Here is a 22,353-nt window from a genome sequence, read left to right on the forward strand (position 1 = left end):
AAGCCTCCGCCACCGGCGGATCCCCTTCACCTCCATCTAGAAAGTCCTCCTGGAAGTAGACTGTGGCCAGCGCCACCCGCAGCACACAGACTGCCCAGAGCGGGACACGAGCTGCGGCCATGGAGGAGGCGCGGCCACGGAGAAGGCGCGGCCACCTCTTCTCGTAACCGTCTCTTTGCGCCCAGGGGTCTCCGCGGCGCGCCGGGCCCTTCCCGGAACTACTCCCGTCATGCCTTGCGATTGTGACCCGAGACACCATTGGGCCTTGACGCGCGGTGCACGCCGTGTCCCCCTTCAAACTACCATTCCCATAATGCCTCGCGATAGTGACGTGGAGCGCTATTGGTCGTTGGGGCGCAGGGTGCACCGGGAGGTGTAGTCTCTTTCGCCCTGGCGCCTTTGCCGGGGTCAACGGTCCCTTCTGGCCCGAGAGTCCGGCCGAGAGCGGTGGCGGCGTCCGCGGAAGGACTTCGTGGGAGGAGGTTGGCGGGGTTGGCTGGGCGGTGGCCGGGCTTAATGCCCGGTCTCGGGAGAGGAGTTGCAGGGAAACGGGACGCGCTCCGGGGCTGGGCAGGTCGGGCGGCGGGAGAGCGGCCTAGCGCCTCATTTTCCTCGTCTGGGGCCCATGAGCGAGCGTGGTACGATGTGGGTCGCTCCAGGCCTGGGGGAAGAGCTCGATGGTCTGAGGGGCGACTGTGTTTTCAAATTTTGGTTTATTTATTTTTAACAACTTTATTGATAATTCATTTACGTAGCATACAGTTCACCCCTTCTAAGCGTACAATTCCCGTTATTTTTAGTAAATTTACCAAGTGGTGCAAACATCACTACTTTAGAACTTGTCAGTCACCCCAAGTGTATCTCTTCTGCCCTTTTGCAGTCTATCTCCGCCACCACTCCCAGTCCCAGGCAACCACTGATGGGCTGAGTCTATAGATTTACCTTTTCTGGACAATCCTTATAACTGGAATTATACAGTGTGTGGTTTTTTGCGTCATCTGGTATTTTCCCTTAGTATGGTGTGTTTGACGTATATGCGTGTTGGTGTGTCATTATTTGTTCTTTTTTATTACTGAGTAGTATCTCATTTATGGAGGGACCTCAGTTCTCATCCATTCACTAGTTAATGGATATTTGGGTTGTTTCCACTTATTGTCTATTATGAATAAGAACTATTATGAACATTTGCATACATTTCAGTTATCTTGGGCTTCATGGGAGTAGAATTGCTGGATCATAAAGTAACGATGTTTAACTTTTTGAGGAACTACTAGACCGTTTTCCAGGTTGTCAGCTGTGTCATTTTATAGTCTCTTCCAAAGGGGTATGAAGGTTCCAATTTCTTCATACCCTTCACCAACCATTTGTTATTTTCTGTAGTTTTGATTATAGCCACCCTCGTAGGTATGAAGTGGATCTTATAGTGGTTTTGATTTGAATTTCCTTCATGGCTGATGTTGAACATCTTTTCATGTGCTTATTGGCCATTTGTATATATATATTTTTTTGGTGAAATATTGGTTCACATCTTTTACCTATTGGTTTATTTTTAATTATGTGTTTTAAAAATACATCTATTTCTGAAACTAACACAATATTGTAAATCAACTGTACTTCAATAAAAATTTTTTAATTAAAAATATATATTTTAGTTGTGGTAAAATGTACATAACATGAAATTTACCCTTTTAAACATTATTGATTTATTTTTAAAATTATCTTATTTTATTTTATTTATTTATTTTGGCTGCGCCGTGCAGCTTGTGGGATCTCAGTTCCTGGTGCAGAGATTGAACCCAGGCCATGGCAGTGAAAGCCTGGAATCCTAACCACTAGGCCACCAGAGAGAAATCCCTTTTTCTTAAAATTCTTTTTTAAAAAATTATTTATTTTAATTAACTTTTTTATTAAAAATTTTTTTTTAAATGTAGGGAAACTTTCAGAAGAACTAGATGCCAGAAAACCTGGCCTGGTGGTCAGGCTTTTCCTCTGACCCACATAGTGCCCTGGGCCTTGCCTACAAAAATATAAAGATAGCTGTTGATGTTGTTGCAGTGCTTTCTACTTCCCCTTCACCATGTCCTTCCAGCTGAAAGTTAGCCGGTTATGCAGGTAGTCCAAATACTGTCATTACTGCTATCTAAATTTTATTGTATGCTTATTCCATGCCCCACACTGAACATAGGAATCCTGTGAGGCTAATAGTTATTATTCCCTTTTTACAGATGAGCAAGCTGAGGCACAGAGTGGTTAAGTAACTTGACCAGGGTCACTCACACTAGGAATTCTGCACTGTTTCTGTTGGGTGTGATTTTTGATTCACTGACTCCTGTGGTCAGGCCTGTGCTGGGCACTCTTAGTACATGGGGTGGTTAAGATGGGGATGAGCAAGTAAGCACACTAGTCAGAGAAACAGACAGTAAAATAATAAAAATAATTCATTCTTGTACAGAATCTTAGGGGCTGGGTTAAATGCCTTGCACAAAATATTTGAACTGAGCTTTGAAAGGTATATAAGATGTATGGTAGCCAGGTTTAACAAATCAAAATACTGTACACCCAGTTGAATTTCAGTTTCAGATAAACAACAAATAATTTTTTAGTATAAAAATATTTAGGGCTCCCCTGGTGGTGCGGTGGTTAAGAATCCGCCTGCCAATGCAGGGGACATGGGTTCGAGCACTGGTGTGGGAAGATCCCACATGCCATGGAGCAACTAAGCCCGTGTGCCACAACTACTGAGCCTGCGCTCTGGAGCCCGCAAGCCACAACTACTGAGCCTGCATGCTGCAACTACTGAAGCCCGCATGCCTAGAGCCTGTCCTCTGCAACAAGAGAAGCCACTGCAATGAGAAGCCCATGCACCGGAACAAAGAGTAGCCCCCACTCGCCGCAACTAGAGAGAGCTGCACACAGCAACGAAGAACCAAAGCAGCCAAAAATAAATAAATTAAATAAATAAATTAAAAAATTTGGAACATTACCTTTTAGGATAAAAATATTTGGGTCATACTTATATTTTTTTAATTATTTGCTATTTATCTGAAATTCAAATAACTGGGTGTCCTGTATTTAGCCTGGCAATCCCAATAAGGTTGTTTTCCGAGTGGACAGAGTGGGGGGAAAAAAAGGCTTTTTGGGGTCTCACAGTAAATTTTTAAAAATAAAAGTAACAATGGCCTTGCTAAAACATTCAAACAGTATGGAGCTGAGGCATGGTTCTGCATCTTTTCTGCCTCACAGATCATTATGCTGGAGACATTATTATGCACACAGGTCTTCCCCCATTCCTTTTAACAGCTGCATAGTATTCCATTGTCTGCCTGTGGTCATCTGGACTTCATTGAGCCTGTATGGATGGGATCAGGATTCTGATGAGTACAAACAATGCTGCCAAGACATCCCTTGAACATACATCTCTATGGGCATTGTAGGGAAATTCCCAGACGTGGAATTGTGGTGTCACAGGGTCTGTGCATTTCACATTTTCATTGCTGTTGCCAGGTTCCTCACTAAAGGGCCTGCAGCAAACACACACCCATGCCATGTTTTTCCATTTTTTTAAGTCTTTAAAATCTTTTGAAACCTTGGTAAATCTTGGAGTGAATTGTTCATATTCCTTCAGGGGCACATGGGAACTCTGAGAATATGATGAAAACGCTGGCCCTTTTTCCCAGAAAACTGTACGCCAGCACACACATACAACACATGGCCGACCTTTGGTGGGGGGTCTGTGTCTGTCCATAGCCCCCATCCCTGCTCCCAGGGCAGTAGTTCTCACACTGTAAGTAAAATAAGATTTCTGGGGAGCTCATTAAATATACAGATTGTGTTTCAACAGCTCTTTTTGAGAGAACTGAGGACACTTGGGTAAAGGAGGAGACCAGACTTGGGGTGCAACTGGGTAATAGGACTCACTCGGAGTAGAGGTGGGGTAACTGGAGAGGCAGTGAAGCACTGTAGGGGCGAGTGGGACCTTTGGAATTGGCCTGAGCTTTGAATTTGGCTCTGTTACTCGCTGGCCAGGTGACCTAACCTGTGGAGGCCTTCATTTCCTTCCTCTTCTCTATGAAAGAGGCATGACAACGACCAACTCTCAGTGTCCAGTGAGGATTAAATGAGATACTGTAGCTCTGAGCAGAGCGCTAGGCATACTGCTGGGCCTGAGAAGCACTGGCTCTCATCTTTAATATGTAACGTGTCTCACTTAAGACCTGGCCTTGAATGGCATAGTTCAATGATAACGTACCAGGTGTCTTATTATTTTCGTTGCCATCATCGGGCTTGAAGGGGAGGCTCTGGCCAGATGGCAAAGGGGGATGTGGCCTCTCCCAGGTGGTGGGAAGCGTTGAGAGATTTGAATGTGCAGTCTGAACATCAGGTATTCTTACTGCAAGTTTTCTTTCTTTACTCCCTAGAATGGCTTCAATAAGAAAAACCAGCCGTACTGTGCGTGATGTCTTTGGTGACTTCAGTGATATTTCCTTAGAAGATTCAAAGATGGAAGAAATCCAGAACTTGGAAATCAGTAGAAGTCTTACCAAAATCGCACCCGGTCCAAGCAGATTTCTAAAAAGAAACCAGACTATGGATGGAAAACACTTATTCCCGAAAGAGAATGCTCTCCTGGGGAGTGGGCCCTGGCTCTCTTCAGGTAGAGCTTCGACCACTGCCTCGAAGGTCAGGGCCAACGCTGCGCTCACAAAGCTGGCCCAGATAGAAACCAAGATCAGGAACCGGAAGGTGCAGATGGATTTGTCTGACGTGGAATCTGACCTGAAGACCTCTGAGGACTGGCTTCCTAGCAGAGCAGACGAAAATCCCCCTAGAAGGACGGTTGACCTTTCTTCACAGAACACAGACAAAACCTCCCAGAAACAGGCCCTTGAAATTCCTGTCCCTGAGAGTGACATGCCGAGTGGGAAGGTCAGTAGGTTTCTAAAGAAGAGAGAAGCACCTGTGGAAAAGATATCCCCTGAAGCACATGTTGGGAAAGAGAGGGATCTTCAAACACCCAAAGAGAAAAAACCTCCTAGAAGACTGGATTCTCCAGACAGTGATGAAGAGGAAGTGAAAGAGTTGCTGGGAAGCTTGATGGAATCTTCTAGCGAAAAACAAGTATCCACAAATCAGGGTTTCACCAGCACCAAAGTCAGTGAGAAAGAACAAACAAAACTAGTCTCGGTAAGGTTTGCATGTATTTATCTTGTACTTGTATGTACTTTGCACGTGTACCTTTCTGTCATAGCACTAGAGACTTTTGAAGAGAGCCATCACCCGTAAACACTTCAGAAAGTGTTTGATGAGGAGAGGTTGGGTTTCAGCCAATCACGGGTACCCATTGCTGGTCTGCTCTGTAAGGGACAGGATTTGGGACACGTCAGGCAGTTTTGCACTATGTGGAGCCTCGTAACTGTATACACCCCAGGACAGCACTTTGTATGACTGATCCAACACCAGCTGTGATCACTGCCGTTGGTGATCCATGCCTATTTGTTGGTTGTACCACACAGGAATCACTAACTTGGGAAGGCTGCATTTCCATCTTCCAACTGTTCAATGCCAATGAACAGTTCAGTGGCATTAAGTGCATTCACGATGTTGTGTAACCACCACCTCTGTCTAGTTCCAAAACGTTTTCATCATGCCAAAAGGAGACCCTTACCCAGTAATCCCTCCCTGTTTCCCCCTCCCCCAGACCCTAACAACCACTAATCTGCTTTGTGTCACTGTGGGTTTGCCTGTTCTAGACATCTCGTGTAATGGAATCATACAACCTGTGGCCTTTTGTGTCTGGTTTCTTTCCCTTAGCATGATGTTTACGAGGTTCACTCACATTGTAGCATGTGTCAGTGCTTCATTCGTTTCTATGGCTGAGTAATACTCCATTGTGTGGATGGACCACATTTTATTTATCCATTTGTCCATTGATGGACATTTGGGTTGTTTCCGCCTTTTGGCGATTGTGAATAGTGTACAAGTATCTGTTTGAGTCCCTGTTTTCAATTCTTTGGTTTTATACCTAGGAGTCGAACTCTTGGGTCTTGTAGTAATTCTGTGTGTAACTTATCGAGGAACAGAGAAACTGTTTCCCACAGTGACTGCACTGTTTTACATTCCCACCAGCAGTGTATGAGGGTTCCAATTTCTCCACGTCCTCACCAACACTTGTTATTTTTTGTTATTTATTTATTTATTTTGGTTATAGCCATCCTAGTTGGTGTGAAGTGATGGGAAGGCTGCATTTTAAGGGGAGAAATCTGCGTATTGATTTTGACTCTGTTGAAGATCCATGTTCTCAGGGGCCTTAGTTTAGAAAATGTGTAATTAACAATATGTATTTGAAAGCAAAGTGAATTTTTCTGATTATTTGTGGAGTATGTCTAATCCCAGTATTATCTTGTCTAAATGTTGTACCTTGACTTCCAGAGATGAGGGGAAGGGAAAGAAAGGGGCAGAGAGGGATAATGATTTGATCACCAAGGACTCATGCTCTCTACCAGCCATGATGTCCGATGATAAGGACTTATGTAGCGTATGTTTGGTAATTTCCCTTCTTTTGTTTCTACCAAAGTAGGATCAGATCCCAAATCAACTGAGAGTCCTTTCGCTGCCCAGGAAGGATCTTTCCAGCTCAAAGCCATTTCTGACATCACGTCTGCCAACCTCACGGTCAGCAGATGGGACCCTTCGCAGTGCTGGCTCGAGAACTCGCTCCCCACAGATTCCCATTTCAGAGGACACAGCCTCCCACACGGCGTCACTTTCCATCCCCAGCGCCTTTCCGAAGTCCGTGCCCTCGACAGTGGGGGATGGCAAGCTCTCGTCCTCCCTGAGAAGGAGTGAGGCTGGGCCTCAGGATGAGTCTCCCTCAGAAGCCACCGATGAAAGTCTAAATGGTAACCCTCATCCCTGCGCAGAGTTGTCACCCTGGGGCAGGAAGGGCAAGACTGCCTCTAGGATCCCTGGTGTGGTGGTCACAGGGTATTGTCATGAGGGGAGCGAGTCACACCCTTGGCTTCCTGACCTTCTTTCCTAGTTGAGGGGCTATGTCAGATTTTTTTGTTCTGTCTTTAAAGCCTTCTTCTAGTAACCCTACCCAATGACAGAGCAAAAACAGAAATCCTTCTAGAGCCTCGTGCAAGAGGACGGCAATGCAGTTTTCCTTGTTGTAAAAGAGAAATTTGCTTCCTTTCCTTTTTAACTTCAGAAAAAGAAACCAATCTCTAACCAGTCACAAACTTTTCTTTTTATAAATTTATTTATTTTTGGCTGCATTGGGTCTTCGTTGCTGCGCACAGGCTTTCTCTAGTTGCGGCGAGCAGGGACTACTCTTCATTGTGGTGCGCGGGCTTCTCATTGTGGTGGCTTCTCTTGTTGCAGAGCACAGACTCTAGGCACGCGGGCTTCAGTAGTTGTGGCTCGCGAGCTCTAGAGCGCAGGCTCAGTAGTTGTGGCGCACGGGCTTAGTTGCTCCGCGGCATGTGGGATCTTCCCGGACCAGGGCTCGAACCCGTGTCCCCTGCATTGGCAGGTGGATTCCTAACCACTGTGCCACCAGGGAAGTCCCTCATAAACATTTTTATTATTTCACCATCATTGAACGTGATTTTTATTTTAACATTGTATGTATTTAAGAAAGAGCAGAAAGAAAAAAGATGTGCAGCCAACATTGATTTCTCCCATCTGGTGCCTGATCATCAAATCCGAGTTCAATAACTGTGTCTCGAGTACCTGCTGTGTGCCAGCACGTGCCAGGCATCATGGTGTCAGGAACAGGATGACAAACAAGCCAACTCTCCCCTGACCCCAAGTGCCAGGGTGATCCGTAGCCTGTGAATCAGTTGTAGGGGAGGAAAAATAGCTTTTTCCTTGTGTCCTTCTGGGTTCTTGGCTGGGGCTCTGTGACCAAAGGCAGGTTAACAGGAGAAGAGCGTTCAGATATTAAATAAATATTTAAGGTACGTTTTATGTGACACAGGAGACTTCATAAGGAAATGGAAACCTGAAGAAACGGTCGCGCCTTCTGCTAGGTTTGATGGGAGAATAGTTGTGGGAGAATGTGATAGATGGAAGGATATGAGCCAAGGGTAGTAGATGAGGGGAGATGTAGTTGGGGTTGCTCAGTGTTCCCCCATCTTGGACATAAGGATGCTCCTTTCCTCCAGGTAGAGGGAAGGCACATCTTCTTACCTGAGGGCCTTACGACCTGATTCAGGGGAGAAGGTCAGGGAGTCCTTGCAGCCCCTGCTGTGTCTCAGATTCCTGCAGGTCCAAATATTCAAGATGCCAAGGTACCACCACATAGGGGGCGGGGAGGAGAAGCACGGCCAGCAAGAGTCCCTGCCACGCGCCCTTGTGAGGGTTGGAGAAGGCAGCGAAACAGGCTCACGGATGTGAGGAAATCCCTTTGAGCCCCCTCAGGGGCCACCATCGGCCGGATGCCATTTGGCACCTCACTGATACGGTCTCATATCTTTGGGCCCAAGGGGCTGGTGAGTGTGTGTCCACGCCAGCCTGGCAGGTGTGGGTGAGAAGGTGGGTGTAGCTGGTGGGGCAGGTGCCAGACCCAGGTTCCTGCCCTCCTGGGCTGCCCATCCAGGCTGCCCCTCAGCCCTCGCTGCTGGCCTGGAGGGCCCCCTTGGTGTCCAGACCCCACCTTCCCTCATTCTGATGCAGCCTCAAGGGAGGCACGTAGCAGGGAGTGGTGAGTACAAGTCTGAGTTTGGGGTCCAGCATACCTGAGATGGACATCCTTGCTCCGCCTCTTTCTGGCCGTGCAGTGTCAGGCTCTCTGTGCCATGGTCTCCACATCTGTAACGTGGGGCAGAGCTGTGTCAGTGAGCTGGTGCCTGTGGAGTGCCTCAGTGGGGCCTCCTGCTCAGTAAGCTTGTGCGAGTCCGGGTTGGCTGATGTGACAATAACGTCATTCCTCAGCCAATGACAACACTGTTCCAGAGAGCTCATCCACAGTTTCCTGCAGTGCCTTGGCCCGAGCCGGCTGGGATGGCTTAGTTCAGAGGCTTTGTCCATGAACGTATCTCTGGACTTACGTGTCATGTGCATTGTGGTAACTGGCAGTGTTAGAGGAGCTCGGAGGCGGGGGCGAGACCCTCACGCTAGAGTGATGAGCTGGGCTTTGATCTGGGTCTTAGGCTGCCAGAGGGCTGCACTCAGCTGACCTTTCCAAAGAGAGTAGACGGCTCAGTCTTCCATCTCCTGCTCATCCGCAGCGCTGTGCCACCTGCGGCAGGGCCCTGCTCCCGTCTGCTCCTGCTAACTGTCCCCTGCCTGTTCCTAGAATTGGGGGTCTCATCCTGCCTCCTCAGGGAGACTCACCCCTCCAACCTAGCATGTGCCCTCCGTGGAAGCCTCTAGACACCTTAGGCCCCCTTCGGGAGTGTCTGTTCAACTCAGCCATGATTGGATCATGTACCTGCTTGAGTTTTGAGGCCCCGCAGGGTGGACCCCCCCCACCCCCCGCACCCTTCCCATCTCCAGTTGTGTGCGCACGCACACACACACACACACACCACACAGCCTTTGTGCCTCGGGCCTGAAATGAGCCACGTGATGGTGTCCCTGCGAATACTGGCAGCCGGTTGGCCTCCCCCTTCCTGGGGAGGAGTGGGCTCACATACTGATGGGGCAGAAACCTGCTGGGACACCCGAACTGTGCAGAGCCTTCCTCCTCCTGAGTAACCTGCACACAAGGCATTTGGGTGCTGGTGACTGGCCAGCTGGCACCACAGTTAAGTGTCCTTAACTTGCTTTAAATGAGAACTTAGGATGAGGTGCCAGTCCCCCTCTCCTACCTCAAGCACATGTGTCACTGGGTGTCCTTCCTTGCATCGTGATTGTCTCCTCTGTCTAGGCCAGAGGCTGAGAGGTCTGTGGTCTGTGTTTTGTTTCTTTGTTTTGCTTTGTTCTTTTGGCCTCACTGCACGTCCTGTGGGATCTTAGTTCCTTAGTTCCCCAACCAGGGATTGAACCCGGGCCCTCGGCAGTGAAAACGCAGAGTCCTAACAACTGGGAATTTCCCCATCGTCTGTTTTTTTTTTTTTTTCTTTGCACTGGGTCCCACAGATCCTGTGGCCAGACCTGGTGTCAGCTCCTCCTTCCCCAGCCAAGTCTCCAACCCCCTTGAGGTTATAACTCCCTCCTCTCAGACCTCCAGGGCCCCTGCACACATGTTCACAATACTTGGCTCTTCTTTTATTTAAAAAAATTTTTTTAATGTTTTATTTATTTATTTTTGGCTGCGTTCGGTCTTCATTGCTGTGTGCGGGCTTTCTTCTAGTTGCGACGAGCGGGGGCTACTCTTCGTTGCGGAGCATGGGCTTCTCATTGGGGTGACTTCTCTTGTTGCAGAGCACGGGCTCTAGGGCGCATGGGCTTCAGTAGTTGTGGCTCGTGGGCTTAGTTGCTCTGTGGCATTTGAGATCTTCCTGGACCAGGGTTCGAACCCATGTCCCCTGCACTGGCAGGCAGATTCTTAACCAGTGCGCCACCAGGGAAGCCCAGTCGTCTGTTTTTATGAATAAAGTTTTTTGTTTTTTTTTTTTGGCCGCACTGCGTGGCATGTGGGATCTCAGTTTCCCGACCAGGGATCGAACCCGCATCCCCTGCTTTGGAAGGCCGGAGTCTTAACTGCAGAACGGTGGGGGAAGTCCCTATAAATAAAGTTTTACTGGGACACAGCCATACCCATTTGTTTACACATGGTCTGTGGCGGCTTTCGAATCATGAGGGCAGAGCTGAGCAATGGTGACAGAGACAGACTAGCCCGAAAAGCCAAAAATATTTATGACCTAGCCCTTTAGAGAAAAAGCTCTTGGATCCCTGGGCTCACTTTCTGAGGACAGGGACTGCACGCCTTCCGCTCTTCCCGTCCCTAGCACTTAGCCCGGTGCCTACAACAGGATGGTGAACGCATGTGGAGTAAATATCGGCATGTTACATTTTTGATTACAGATTTGAGAATAAACATTTTATCCCTTGATGATCTGGCTCCAGCTGTCAGTGAGAAATCAGACTTGGAACAGAAAGTAAGTACAAAAAACTGATTCTTCCTTTCAGGTCTTTGGGTAGAACAGCTTGCAACCGTTATGCCTCATTTAGGTCAGTGGTTCTCACCTGGGGGCGATTGCTCCCCTAGGGGACACTTGGCAATGTCTGGCAACACTGTGGTCATGACTGGGGTGCAGGGTGCTACTGGCATTCGGTGGGTAGTGGTCAGGGATGTCCTGTGCCAGTGTCCCACAATGCATAGGATGGCCCCCACTGCAAAGAATGTTCGTGTCTCAAATGTCAGCGTGCCATGGGTAGAGACCCTGATTTAGGTAATAACAGGATAGAGCTACTTAATATATCAGAAGATTAAAGCAGATCCCACTTCAACTTCCCCACAACTAACCTGTACTTGTTGCATCGCCCCGTGGTGATTCTTTCCATATTAGTAACCACCTCATTATCAACGCATGTTTTGATAATACATAATAATGACACTTTAACAGATTTCACCCACGTGCCAGCTACACATGCTCACAACATCAGTGCTAAGTGCAGCAGCCTCGTGCTGAAGGGTTTCAAGAGTTCTGCTCACGGATACACAAGAGAAGGAAAAGACCTACAAAAACAAACCCAGAACAATTAAGAAAATGGTAATAGGAACATACATATCGAAATTACCTTAAGCGTAAATGGATTAAATGCTCCAACCAAAAGACATAGACTGGCTGAATGGATACAAAAACAAGACCCATATATATGCTGTCTACAAGAGACCCGCTTCGGACCTAGGGACACATATAGACTGAAAGTGAGGGGATGGAAAAAGATATTCCATGCAACTGGAAATAAAAAAAAAGTAGGAGTAGCAATTCTCATATCAGACAAAAGTGACTTTAAAATAAAGACTATTAGAAGAGACAAAGAAGGACACTACATAATGATCAAGGGATCAATCCAAGAGGAAGATATAACAGTGATAAATATTTATGCACCAACATAGGAGCACCTCAGTACATAAGGCAAATGCTAACAGCCATAAAAAGGGAAATCGACAGTAACACAATCATAGTAGGGGACTTTAACACCCCACTTTCACCAATGGACAGATCATCCAAAATGAAAATAAATAAGGAAACACAAGCTTTAAATGACACATGGACTTAACTGATATTTATAGGACATTCCACCCAAAAACAACAGAGTACACTTTCTTCTCAAGTGCTCATGGAACATTCTCCAGGATAGACCATATCTTGGGTCACAAATCAAGCCTTGGTAAATTTAAGAAAATTGCAGTCGTGTCAAGTATCTTTTCCGACCACAACGCATTGAGACTAGATATCAATTACAAGAAAAAAACTGTAAAAAATACAAACACATGGAGGCTAAACAACACGTTACTAAATAACCAATAGATCACTGAAGAAATCAAAGAGGAAATAAAAAAATACCTAGAAATAAATGACACGATGATGCAAAACATGGGATGCATAAAAAGCAGTTCTAAGCAGGAAGTTTATAGCAGTACAATCCTACCTCAGGAAACAAGAAAAATCTCAAATAAACAACCTAACCTTACATCTAAAGCAATTAGAGAAAGAAGAACAAAAATCCCCCAAAGTTAGCAGAAGGAAAGAAATCATAAAGATCAGATCAGAAATAAATGAAAAAGAAATGAAGGAAACGATAGCAAAGATCAATAAAATGAAAAGCTCGTTCTTTGAGAAGATAAAATTGATAAACCGTTAGCCAGACTGATCAGGAAAAAAAAGGGAGAAGACTCAAATCAACAGAATTAGAAATGAAAAAGGAGAAGTAACAACTGACACTGCAGAAATACAAAGGATCATGAGAGATTACTACAAGGAACTATATGCCAATAAAATGGACAACCTGGAAGAAATGGACAAATTCTTAGAAAAGTACCACCTTCCGAGACTGAACCAGGAAGAAATAGAAAATATAAACAGATCAATCACAAGCACTGAAATTGAGACTGTGATTAAAAATCTTCCAACAGGGCTTCCCTGGTGGCGCAGTAGTTGAGAGTCCGCCTGCCGATGCAGGGGACACGGGTTCGTGCCCCAGTCCGGGAAGATCCCACATGCCGCGGAGTGGCTGGGCCCGTGAGCCATGGCCGCTGAGCCTGAGCGTCCGGAGCCTGTGCTCCGTAACGGGAGAGGCCGCAACAGTGAGAGGCCTGCGTACCGCAAAAAAAAAAAAAAAAGAAGAAAAAAAACATCTTCCAACAAACAAAAGCCCAGGACCAGATGGCTTCACAGGTGAATTCTATCAAACATTTAGAGAAGAGCTAACACCTATCCTTCTCAAACTCTTCCAAAATATAGCAGAGGGAGGAACACTTCCAAACTCATTCTACGAGGCCACCATCACCCTGATACCAAACCCAGACAAAGTTGTCACAAAAAAAGAAAACTACAGGCCAATATCACTGATGAACATAGATGCAAAAATCCTCAACAAAATACTGGCAAACAGAATCCAACAACACATTAAAAGGATCATACACCACAATCAAGTGGTGTTTGTCTCAGGAATGCAAGGATTCTTCAATATATGCAAATCAATCAATGTGATACACCATATAAACAAATTGAAGGATAAAAACCATATGATAATCTCAGTAGATGCATAAAAAGCTTTTGACAAAATTCAACACCCATTTATGATAAAAAAAACTCTCCAGAAAGTAGGCATAGATGGAACCTACCTCAACATAATATAGGCCATATATGACAAACCCACAGCCAACATTCTCAGTGGTGAAAAACTGAAACCATTTCCTCTAAGATCAGGAAGAAGACAAGGTTGCCCACTCTCACCACTATTATTCAACATAGTTTTGAAAGTTTTAGCCACAGCAATCAGAGAAGAAAAAGAAATAAAAGGAATCCAAATCAGAAAAGAAGAAGTAAAGCTGTCACTGTTTGCAGACGTTACATAGAGAATCCTCAAGATGCCACCAGAAAACTACTAGAGCTAATCAATGAATTTGATAGAGTGGCAGGATACAAAATTAATGTACAGAAATATCTTGCATTCCTGTACACTAATGACGAAAAATGATGATGAAAGAGAAATTAAGGAAACACTCCCATTTACCATTGCAACAAAAAGAATAAAATACCTAGGAATAAACCTACCTAAGGAGACAAAAGACCTGTATGCAGAAAACTATAAGACACTGATGAAAGAATTAAAGTTGATACAAACAGATGGAGAGATATACCATGTTCTTGGATTGGAAGAATCAACATTGTGAAAATGACTCTACTACCCAAAGCAATCTACAGATTCAGTGCAATCCCTATCAAACTACCAATGGCATTTTTCACAGAACTAGAACAAAAAATTTCACAATTTGTATGGAAACACAAAGACCCCGAAAAGCCAAAGCAATCTTGAGAAAGAAAAACGGAGCTGGAGTATCAGGCTCCCTGACTTCAGACTATACTACAAAGCTACAGTCATCAAGACAGTATGGTATTAGCACAAAAACAGAATATAGATCAATGGAACAGACAGCCCAGAGATAAGCCCACGCACATATGGTCACCTTATCTTTGATAAAGGAGGCAAGAATATACAATGGAGAAAAGACAGCCTCTTCAATAAGTGGTATTGGGAAAACTGGACAGCTACACATAAAAGAATGAAATTAGAACACTTCTTAACACCATACACAAAAATGAACTCACAGTGGATTAAAGACCTAAATGTAAGGCCAGACACTATAACACTCTTAGAGGAAAACATACACAGAACGCCCTATGACATAAATCACAGCAAGATCCTTTTTGACCGACCTCCTAGATAAATGGAAATAAAAACAAAAATAAACAAATGGGACCTAATGAAACTTAAAGACTTTTGCATAGCAAAGGGAACCATAAGACGAAAAGAAAACCCTCAAAATGGGAGAAAATGTTTGCAAACGAAGCAACTGACCAAGGGTTAAATCTCCAAAATATACAAGCGGCTCATGCAGCTCAATATCAAAAAAACAAACAACCCAATCCAGAAATGGGCAGAAGACCTAAACAGACATTTCTCCAAAGAAGATACACAGATTGCCAACAAACACATGAAAGGATGCCCAACATCACTAATCATTAGAGAAATGCAAATCAAAACTACAATGAGGTATCACCTCACACCAGTCAGAATGGCCATGATCAAAAAACCTACAAACAATAAATGCTGGAGCGGGTGTGGAGAAAAGGGAGCCCTCTTGCACTGTTGGTGGGAATGTAAATTGATACAGGCACTATGGAGAACAGTATGGCGGTTCCCTAAGAAACTAAAAATAGAACTACCGTATGACCAAGCAATCCCACTACTGGGCATATACCCTGAGAAAACCATAATTCAAAAAGAGCCACGCGGGCTTCCCTGGTGGCGCAGTGGTTGAGAGTCCGCCTGCCGATGCAGGCGACGCGGGTTCGTGCCCTGGTCCGGGAAGATCCCACATGCCGTGGAGCGGCTGGGCCCGTGAGCCATGGCCGCTGAGCCTGCTCGTCCGGAGCCTGTGCTCCACAACGGGAGAGGCCACAACAGTGAGAGGCCCGCGTATAGCAAAAAAAAAAAAAAAAAAAAAAAAAAAAAAGAGCCACGTACACAATGTTCATTGCAGCAGTCTTTACAATAGCCAGGACATGGAAGCGTCCATTGACAGATGAATGGATAAAGAAGATGTGGCACATATATACAATGGAATATTACTCAGCCATAAAAAGAAATGAAATTGTCATTTGTAGTGAGGTGGGTGGATGTAGAGTCTGTCCTACAGAGTGAAGTAAGTCAGAAAGAAAAACAAATACCATATGCTAACACATACATATGGAATCTTAAAAAAAAACGTTCTGATGAACCTAGGGGCAGGACAGGAATAAAGATGCAGACGTAGAGAATGGACTTGAGGACACGGGGAGGGGGAAGGGTCAGCTGAGAGTAACTTTGACGTATACACCAGCAAAATTAAAATAGATATTACATTTATCTTACATTTATCCCTAGTGGGAACAGCTGCATAGCACAGGGAGATGAGCTCGGTGCTTTGTGACCACCTAAAGGGGTGGGATAGGGAGGGTGGGAAGGAGGTGCAAGAGGGAAGAGATATGGGGATAAATGTATACATATAGCTGATTCACTTTGTTATACAGCAGAAACTAGCACAACGTTGTAAAGCAATTATACTCCAATAAAGATGTTAAAAAAAAAAAAAGTTCAGCTCACGATACTCAGCCTGCCTAAATCTAGGAAGGACAGCGTGGACCCTCACCTCCTGGGCCCTTGGGGTGTCCTTATCCTAACACAGTTGTATTCCGAGCTTGTTCATTCGAAAACACTTTCCAGTGACCTCTGCCATCCTTTGTTTTAGAAAGGTCAGGGGGAAAAGGCATCCAGCAAAAGCCCCTGGGCTGGGGCCCCCCCCTCTGGAAGCAAGATTTCTGAGTGCCTGAGCCAGCGGTCCGTCTTGTCCCCTGGACCCAAGGGCACTTCTAGACTGGGGTCAAAGTCTCAGGAACCTATGGCCAGCACAGTGAGCTCGGCTTATTCGGATGATTTTGAAAAATCCCCCAGTCCAACAGCATCTGAGTCGATGCCCCATTCTGAGGAGTCTCCTGACAGGACGCTGGTGACTTGGTCTGAATTTTCTGCAAGCCTGAAGACAGACCTTCCTCCACCAACTCCCAAGTCTCGGAAAAAGTGGGCCAGGGGTGTTACAAGAGTCATGGTGAAGGAGATGGCTGTGCAGACCCTCGATCCCGCCTTCACCTACCAGTGGGCTAAGGGTAAGCATGTTGGTTGGAGGAGGGAGGGGCAGGCCAGAGGCAGCGACAGGCAGGAACCCTGGGGCCAGGAGGTCTGGGTTGTCGTCATTAGTCAGCTGGGGGGACCTCAGCACCCTGTTTCCTCTCCCACAGAAGAGGGGGCTCCTTGGGTACTCCCCACTGTCTTCCAAGCTCTAAAACACTGAAAGGTTTCAAACCAAAGACTAAGTCAGTGGTTCTCAGCTGGGGTGATCCTGGCCCCAGGGGACAGACATCGGCAAGGTCTGGGTGACGGGAAGTCTATGGGTGGAGGCCAGGGGTGCTGCTCAACATCCTGCAGTGGCCAGGATGGCCTGGCCAGAGAGTGACCCCGCCCCAAATGTCAGTGTTACCCAGGGTGACAGGAACCGCCTTCTGGGACAGCATGTCCTCAGGCACTTTGTGGGGCCCCAGCATGGGGGCTCCAAGGGCTGCTGTGTTGCCCAGCTGGCTGGTTGTCTGAACTCGCTGCGTTTGTCGGTGGATTCTCTTCTGGGGTGCAGCAGGCACTGCTCATCTTTTCTCGCGTCCCCAGCATTGGCCTTGGCCCTTGCGGATGGAAAGGTCGCTTTCTTTTAGCGAGTCTCCTGCTCCCTTTTCTTGTCTAGACAACACCCGCAATACGGACAGAACTTGTTTCCAGACTGTGCGCTGGGGTGCGGTTCTACCTTTGTCTGTTCATTTGGATTTGGGGCTTAGTCATACATCCGCTGGGACCTCACACCTGGCTGGGGGCGTGACTGCTCTGTTTCTCAGGGAGGAAGGTCAGTCAGACGAGCCAACTCAGATCACTAGAAGGTGTTCAAGGGGATTTTAAACCCTGGTTCTGTGTCCCTCTCCAGGTCCTCCTGCTGCCTTTCTGACAGCCTAGCCTGTGGGCAGCAAATGTGCCCATTTTTGTTTCTTTTTTTGCAATTTAAAGAGATGGACATGGGGTGGGGGGAAGGGCAAGCTGGGACGAAGTGAGAGAGTGGCATGGACATATATACACTACCAAACGTAAAATAGATAGCTAGTGGGAAGCAGCCGCATAGCACAGGGAGATCAGCTCGGTGCTTTGTGACCACCTGGAAGGGTGGGATAGGGAGGGTGGGAGGGAGACGCAAGAGGGAGGAGATATGGGGATGTATGTATACGTATAACTGATTCACTTTGTTATAAAGCAGAAACTAACACACCATTGTGAAGCAATTATACTCCAATAAAGATGTTTTAAAAAAAAAAGTGAAAAATAAAAAATAAAGAGGTGCTTTCATAAAACATTGGTGGTGCTGATTTCCTAGACGCGGCCTGACTTTGAAAGGAGAGGGAAAAAAGGCACCATAAATCAGCCAGCCAGTTAGAATCCAGGGAACATTCCGAAGCCCTCAAATAGCTGTGGAAGGAGGGCAGAGCCAGGGGAGGGCACGATGCCACAGTTGTCAGCCGTGCTGAGCTGTGGTGACCACTTCAGCCAGCACACCTGACTTGTATATTGAACAGGGAGAACCTACCAGAAAGATGGAGGCAGGTTTGGGAAATTTTTAAAAGGGGTAACGGTTAAAAAAGCAAGGAGGGTGGCCATCACATTCAGAAAGAGAAAAGGACAGATTCATGTAGCTTATTTCAGCCTCACACCTGTTGATGAGAAAGTCATTGCTCTGAATCCTGCCCACTCACCTCTCCCCCTTTGTCCTTGGGACAGCGGCCGGCGTAGCGGCCATCGGACCAGCCCTGGGAGGTGCCTATGTGGACCCCTCGCCCATCGCCAGCCACGTCATCAGTGCGGACGCCATAGAAGGTAACAGCCCAGCTCACCTTGTGGGTCCCTTAGGTCGAGGACATCGATGTTGGACAGAACAGGAAGGCTACCAGGAACATACCTATGAGCCTTCCACCCCCACAGGGCCATCTTTATTTTGTGTGTTCCCCTCAGAGCCTTTCTGTCCAGAATCCATAGGTGTTTTCCTCTGGAAGACACTCAGCCAGTACTGAGCGGCCCAGCCCTGTGGACGCGACACTTGCCTCCTTGCTGAGTGTGGGAGAGTCGTGGGGCCCTGGGGAGGCCCAGCCCAGCCTCGGGCAATAGGAAGACGCCCAGCAGCCACCTTGGGAAACCCAGTCTGTGTCAGGTCCCACGGGGCTGCTGATGACTCACATGACACAAGCAAGGATCCGTCTAGAACCTGCTTTTTTCCCCCCATTTCCATTTTCTTAACATTTTTAGATGATGAAGATATTAAAATATATTGGTTGTAATATGTGAAATATTTATATCCTTAAAAAAAATCTCCTGTTTTTAAACACAATATTAACCTCAACAATTTTTCCATGTTACTGTGTAGTTTTAGTAATGATCATTTTTAACAGTTTAACAGTTTAAAATTTTTTTTTTAATTTTTTTAATTTTAATTTTATTTTTTGGCTGCAGTGGGTCTTCGTTGCTGAGCGGGGGATACTCTTTGTCGCGGTGCGCGGGCTTCTCATTGCGGTGGCTTCTCTTGTTGCGGAGCACGGGCTCTAGGCGCGCCGGCTTCAGTAGCTGTGGCGCGCGGGCTCAGTAGTTGTGGCTTGCGGGCTCTAGAGCGCAGGCTCAGTAGGTGTGGCGCACGGGCTTTGTTGCTCCACGGCATGTAGGATCTTCCCGGACCAGGGCTCGAACCTGTGTCCCCTGCATTGGCAGGCGGATTCTTAACCACTGCGCCACCAGGGAAGCCCCAGTTGCAGTTATTTTTAATTGTACTTTTATTTAGTTAATTATTATATTTTAATTGCATTTTAAATTATTTTAATTATGTGTTTAAAAATTCATAGTGTAAAATTTACCCTCTTCCCCATTTTTAAGTGTACAGTTCAGGAGTGTTAGATTCGCACTGTGCGGTTGCAGTTTGGGGAGCCGTGTCACTGGCCTTCTTTCCTTGTGTTGGACGCTGAGGTGAGGCTTCCGGTTCTGCCTGGGAGCTGAGCTGAGGGTGTGAGATCCACACAAAGTCAGCGAAGAGAGCGGTTCCTTTACTACTGAGTAGAGAGAGGCACAGAATAGGCGAGTCCTTTGCTGCTTCCGAAGGTGGCAGCACCTGCAGAGAGCATCCCGACACAGTCCACGGTTGGGGGCTGCAGGGCCCTTGCGGGGAGCGGGTCTGGCCAGGGGGATGGGGCCCCGGGGGCTGCCGACTGACACGGAACCCGGTGCAGCCCTGACAGCGTACAGCCCGGCCGTGTTCGCGCTCAACGATGTGCTGAAGCAGCAACTGAGCCTGACACAGCAGTTCATCGAGGCCAGCCGGCACCTGCATGCATCCCTCCTGCGCTCCCTGGACCGGGACTCATTCCATTACCACACCCTGGAGGAAACCAAAGAGGTGACCATGGTGCAGCTAACCCTTCCCGGGAAAGAGAGGGCAGGCGGCTTCCCACGCTCAGCCCGGGGTGGCGGGGACGCTGGGGGCCCCGCCACCTTCACCTTCAGTCCTCGTGGAAGGAGTCCTGTTCTCTCTTTGGCCATGACCAGGGCTGGTGCGGGGCAGGGGCACTGAGAGCCAGCCGCAGCCCAGGCTCTGTGTGACCTCGGACCAAAGGTGACCTCCTCGGTGAGGGTCCTGTCCCTCTACCTACCGTTCCCATGGGCCACCACAGGCAGGGCCCCTCTCCTCAGTCCCAAGGGCTAAGCTCAAGGGATGTCACACTCACCTCTATTTTTCCCTCCAAAATTTATTTTTTTGTCTGATTACAAAAAATATTGTATAAAAATTTTGTTGGAGATATGTAGCCTATAAAGTTCTCCATAATTTCAGAGATGACTATTACCAACTTGATATATAGTCTTTAGATTTTTCCTATGTAAAATATAAACTGTTATGTACATGTACAATATTTTATCTTACATATTTTATACTATGTATAAAATATATAGAAGAGGTATAGTATTTATATATAATAACATGATATATATATTTCTTTACAGAAATGGCATCATACTATATGAGTTGTTCTGCATGGTGATTTTTATCATTTTATCTACAAATATTTCAGTATATATTTCTTAAAAATAAAGACTTTAAAAAAATAGTCACAATGCCAGTATACCAAAACCAAATTAACCTTTTTTTTTGGTTTTGCTTGTGGGATCTTAGTTTCCTGACTAGGGATCAAACCCGTGCCCTTGGCAGTGAAAGTGCAGAGTCCTAACCACCGGACAGCCAGGGAATTCCTGCAGCATTTTTTTTTTGTTTGGCTGTGTTAGGTCTTTCTTGCTGCGTGTCGGCTTTTCTCTAGTTGCGGCGAGCAGGGGCTACTCTTCATTGTGGTGTGCAGGCTTCTAATTAGGTGGCTTCTCCTGTTGCAGAGCGTGGGCTCTAGGCGCGCGGGCTTCAGTAGTTGTGGCTCGTGGGCTCTAGAGTGCAGTCTCAGTAGTTGTGGCACACAGGCTTAGTTGCTCCGCGGCATGTGGGATCTTCCTGGACCAGGGCTCGAACCCGTGTCCCCTGCATTGGCAGGCGGATTCTTAACCACTGCGCCACCAGGGAAGCCCTAAGCTTTCTTGATATCATTAGATATCCAGTGTTCAGATTTCCACTCATCTCATAAAAGTTGTACCTTTTTCTCCTGTTTATTTCATCAGTGTCCAAAGTGGTACATCAAGATCGTTTGGGGCTTCCCTGGTGGCGCAGTGGTTGAGAGTCCACCTGCCAATGCAGGGGATGCGGGTTCGTGCCCCGGTCTGGGAAGATCCCACATGCCGCGGAGCGGCTGGGCCCGTGAGCCATGGCCGCTGAGCCTGCGCGTCCGGAGCCTGTGCCCTGCAACGGGAGAGGCCACAACAGTGAAGAGGCCCGCGTACCGCAAAAAAAAAAAAGATCATTTGATGTCTTAATCTAGAGCAGTGGTTCTCAGCCCTGAGCAGCGTCAGACCCCTGAGGGCCTGACCACTGGGGTTGTGTTGGCAGCAGGGTGGGCCTAGCAGTGGGCATTTCTCCCATGGGCCCATTGGGGACCCACTTTGAGAACCACTGCTCTAGAGGTCTTCCCCCCTCCCCCATCTCTTTGGTTTCCTTGCAGTTTACTGGTTGGAAGAAAACAGGTTGTCCTGGGACTTCCCTGGCGGTCCAGTGGTTAAGACTCTGCACTTCCAATGCAGGGGGTGTGGGTTCGATCCCTGGTTGGGGAACAAAGATCCCACATGCTGCACGGTGTGGCCAAGAAAAAGAAAGAAAATAGGTTATCTGACGGTTTCCCACATTCTGGACTGGGCTGATTGCTCCCCAGTGGGGTCCTTTTAACTTGTTCCTCTGTTGGATGTGCATCAGTTGATTGGATGCAGGCTGAAGTGATCTGACTATGTCACCTGCCTGCAGCCCACGTGTGGCTGCCTGCTCTCTGCTCCAGGCCCACACCCTGAGAGTGGCACCCAAGTCCTTCTCCCCAACCTGTGTCCTCTGAGGGCACCCCGGGTAGCCCTGCCCCTCACCACGGTCCCTTTTCCCTTCCAGGCTCAGTCAGGGCTCACCCCTTGCAGGGTACCTGCCCG

The 22,353-nt window shown here is 47.1% G+C and overlaps 2 protein-coding genes across 4 annotated transcripts in view; one reads left to right on the forward strand and one right to left on the reverse strand.

The window, feature by feature from the left end:
- CALR3 (calreticulin 3) overlaps window positions 1-299 on the reverse strand; it is a 31,706-nt gene extending 31,407 nt beyond the window's left edge. The window contains exon 1 of one of the 2 annotated variants that reach the window (XM_022558677.2): window positions 31-299. In XM_022558677.2, the coding sequence (XP_022414385.2) occupies window positions 31-259 (229 nt within the window). In that variant the 5' untranslated portion in view covers window positions 260-299. The remainder of the gene's footprint in view (window positions 1-30) is intronic. The other variant, XM_022558676.2, reaches the window with a different exon arrangement.
- A 77-nt stretch (window positions 300-376) lies between these two features.
- The window catches only part of CUNH19orf44 (chromosome unknown C19orf44 homolog), a 29,586-nt gene continuing 7,609 nt past the window's right edge, over window positions 377-22,353 (forward strand). For both annotated transcript variants that reach the window (XM_022558292.3, XM_022558293.3), the window contains exons 1-7: window positions 377-482; window positions 4,419-5,184; window positions 6,578-6,899; window positions 10,975-11,048; window positions 16,415-16,829; window positions 18,532-18,627; window positions 20,022-20,188. In XM_022558292.3, coding sequence (XP_022414000.1) covers window positions 4,420-5,184; window positions 6,578-6,899; window positions 10,975-11,048; window positions 16,415-16,829; window positions 18,532-18,627; window positions 20,022-20,188 — 1,839 coding nt within the window. In that variant the 5' untranslated portion in view covers window positions 377-482; window position 4,419. The remainder of the gene's footprint in view (window positions 483-4,418; window positions 5,185-6,577; window positions 6,900-10,974; window positions 11,049-16,414; window positions 16,830-18,531; window positions 18,628-20,021; window positions 20,189-22,353) is intronic.

Source organism: Delphinapterus leucas, unplaced genomic scaffold (assembly GCF_059928025.1).
Source record: "Delphinapterus leucas isolate spDelLeu-1000000601 "Yukka" unplaced genomic scaffold, BTC_Dleu_Yukka2 spDelLeu_asBTCV2_sq25, whole genome shotgun sequence".
Classification (NCBI taxonomy): Eukaryota; Metazoa; Chordata; class Mammalia; order Artiodactyla; family Monodontidae; genus Delphinapterus; species Delphinapterus leucas.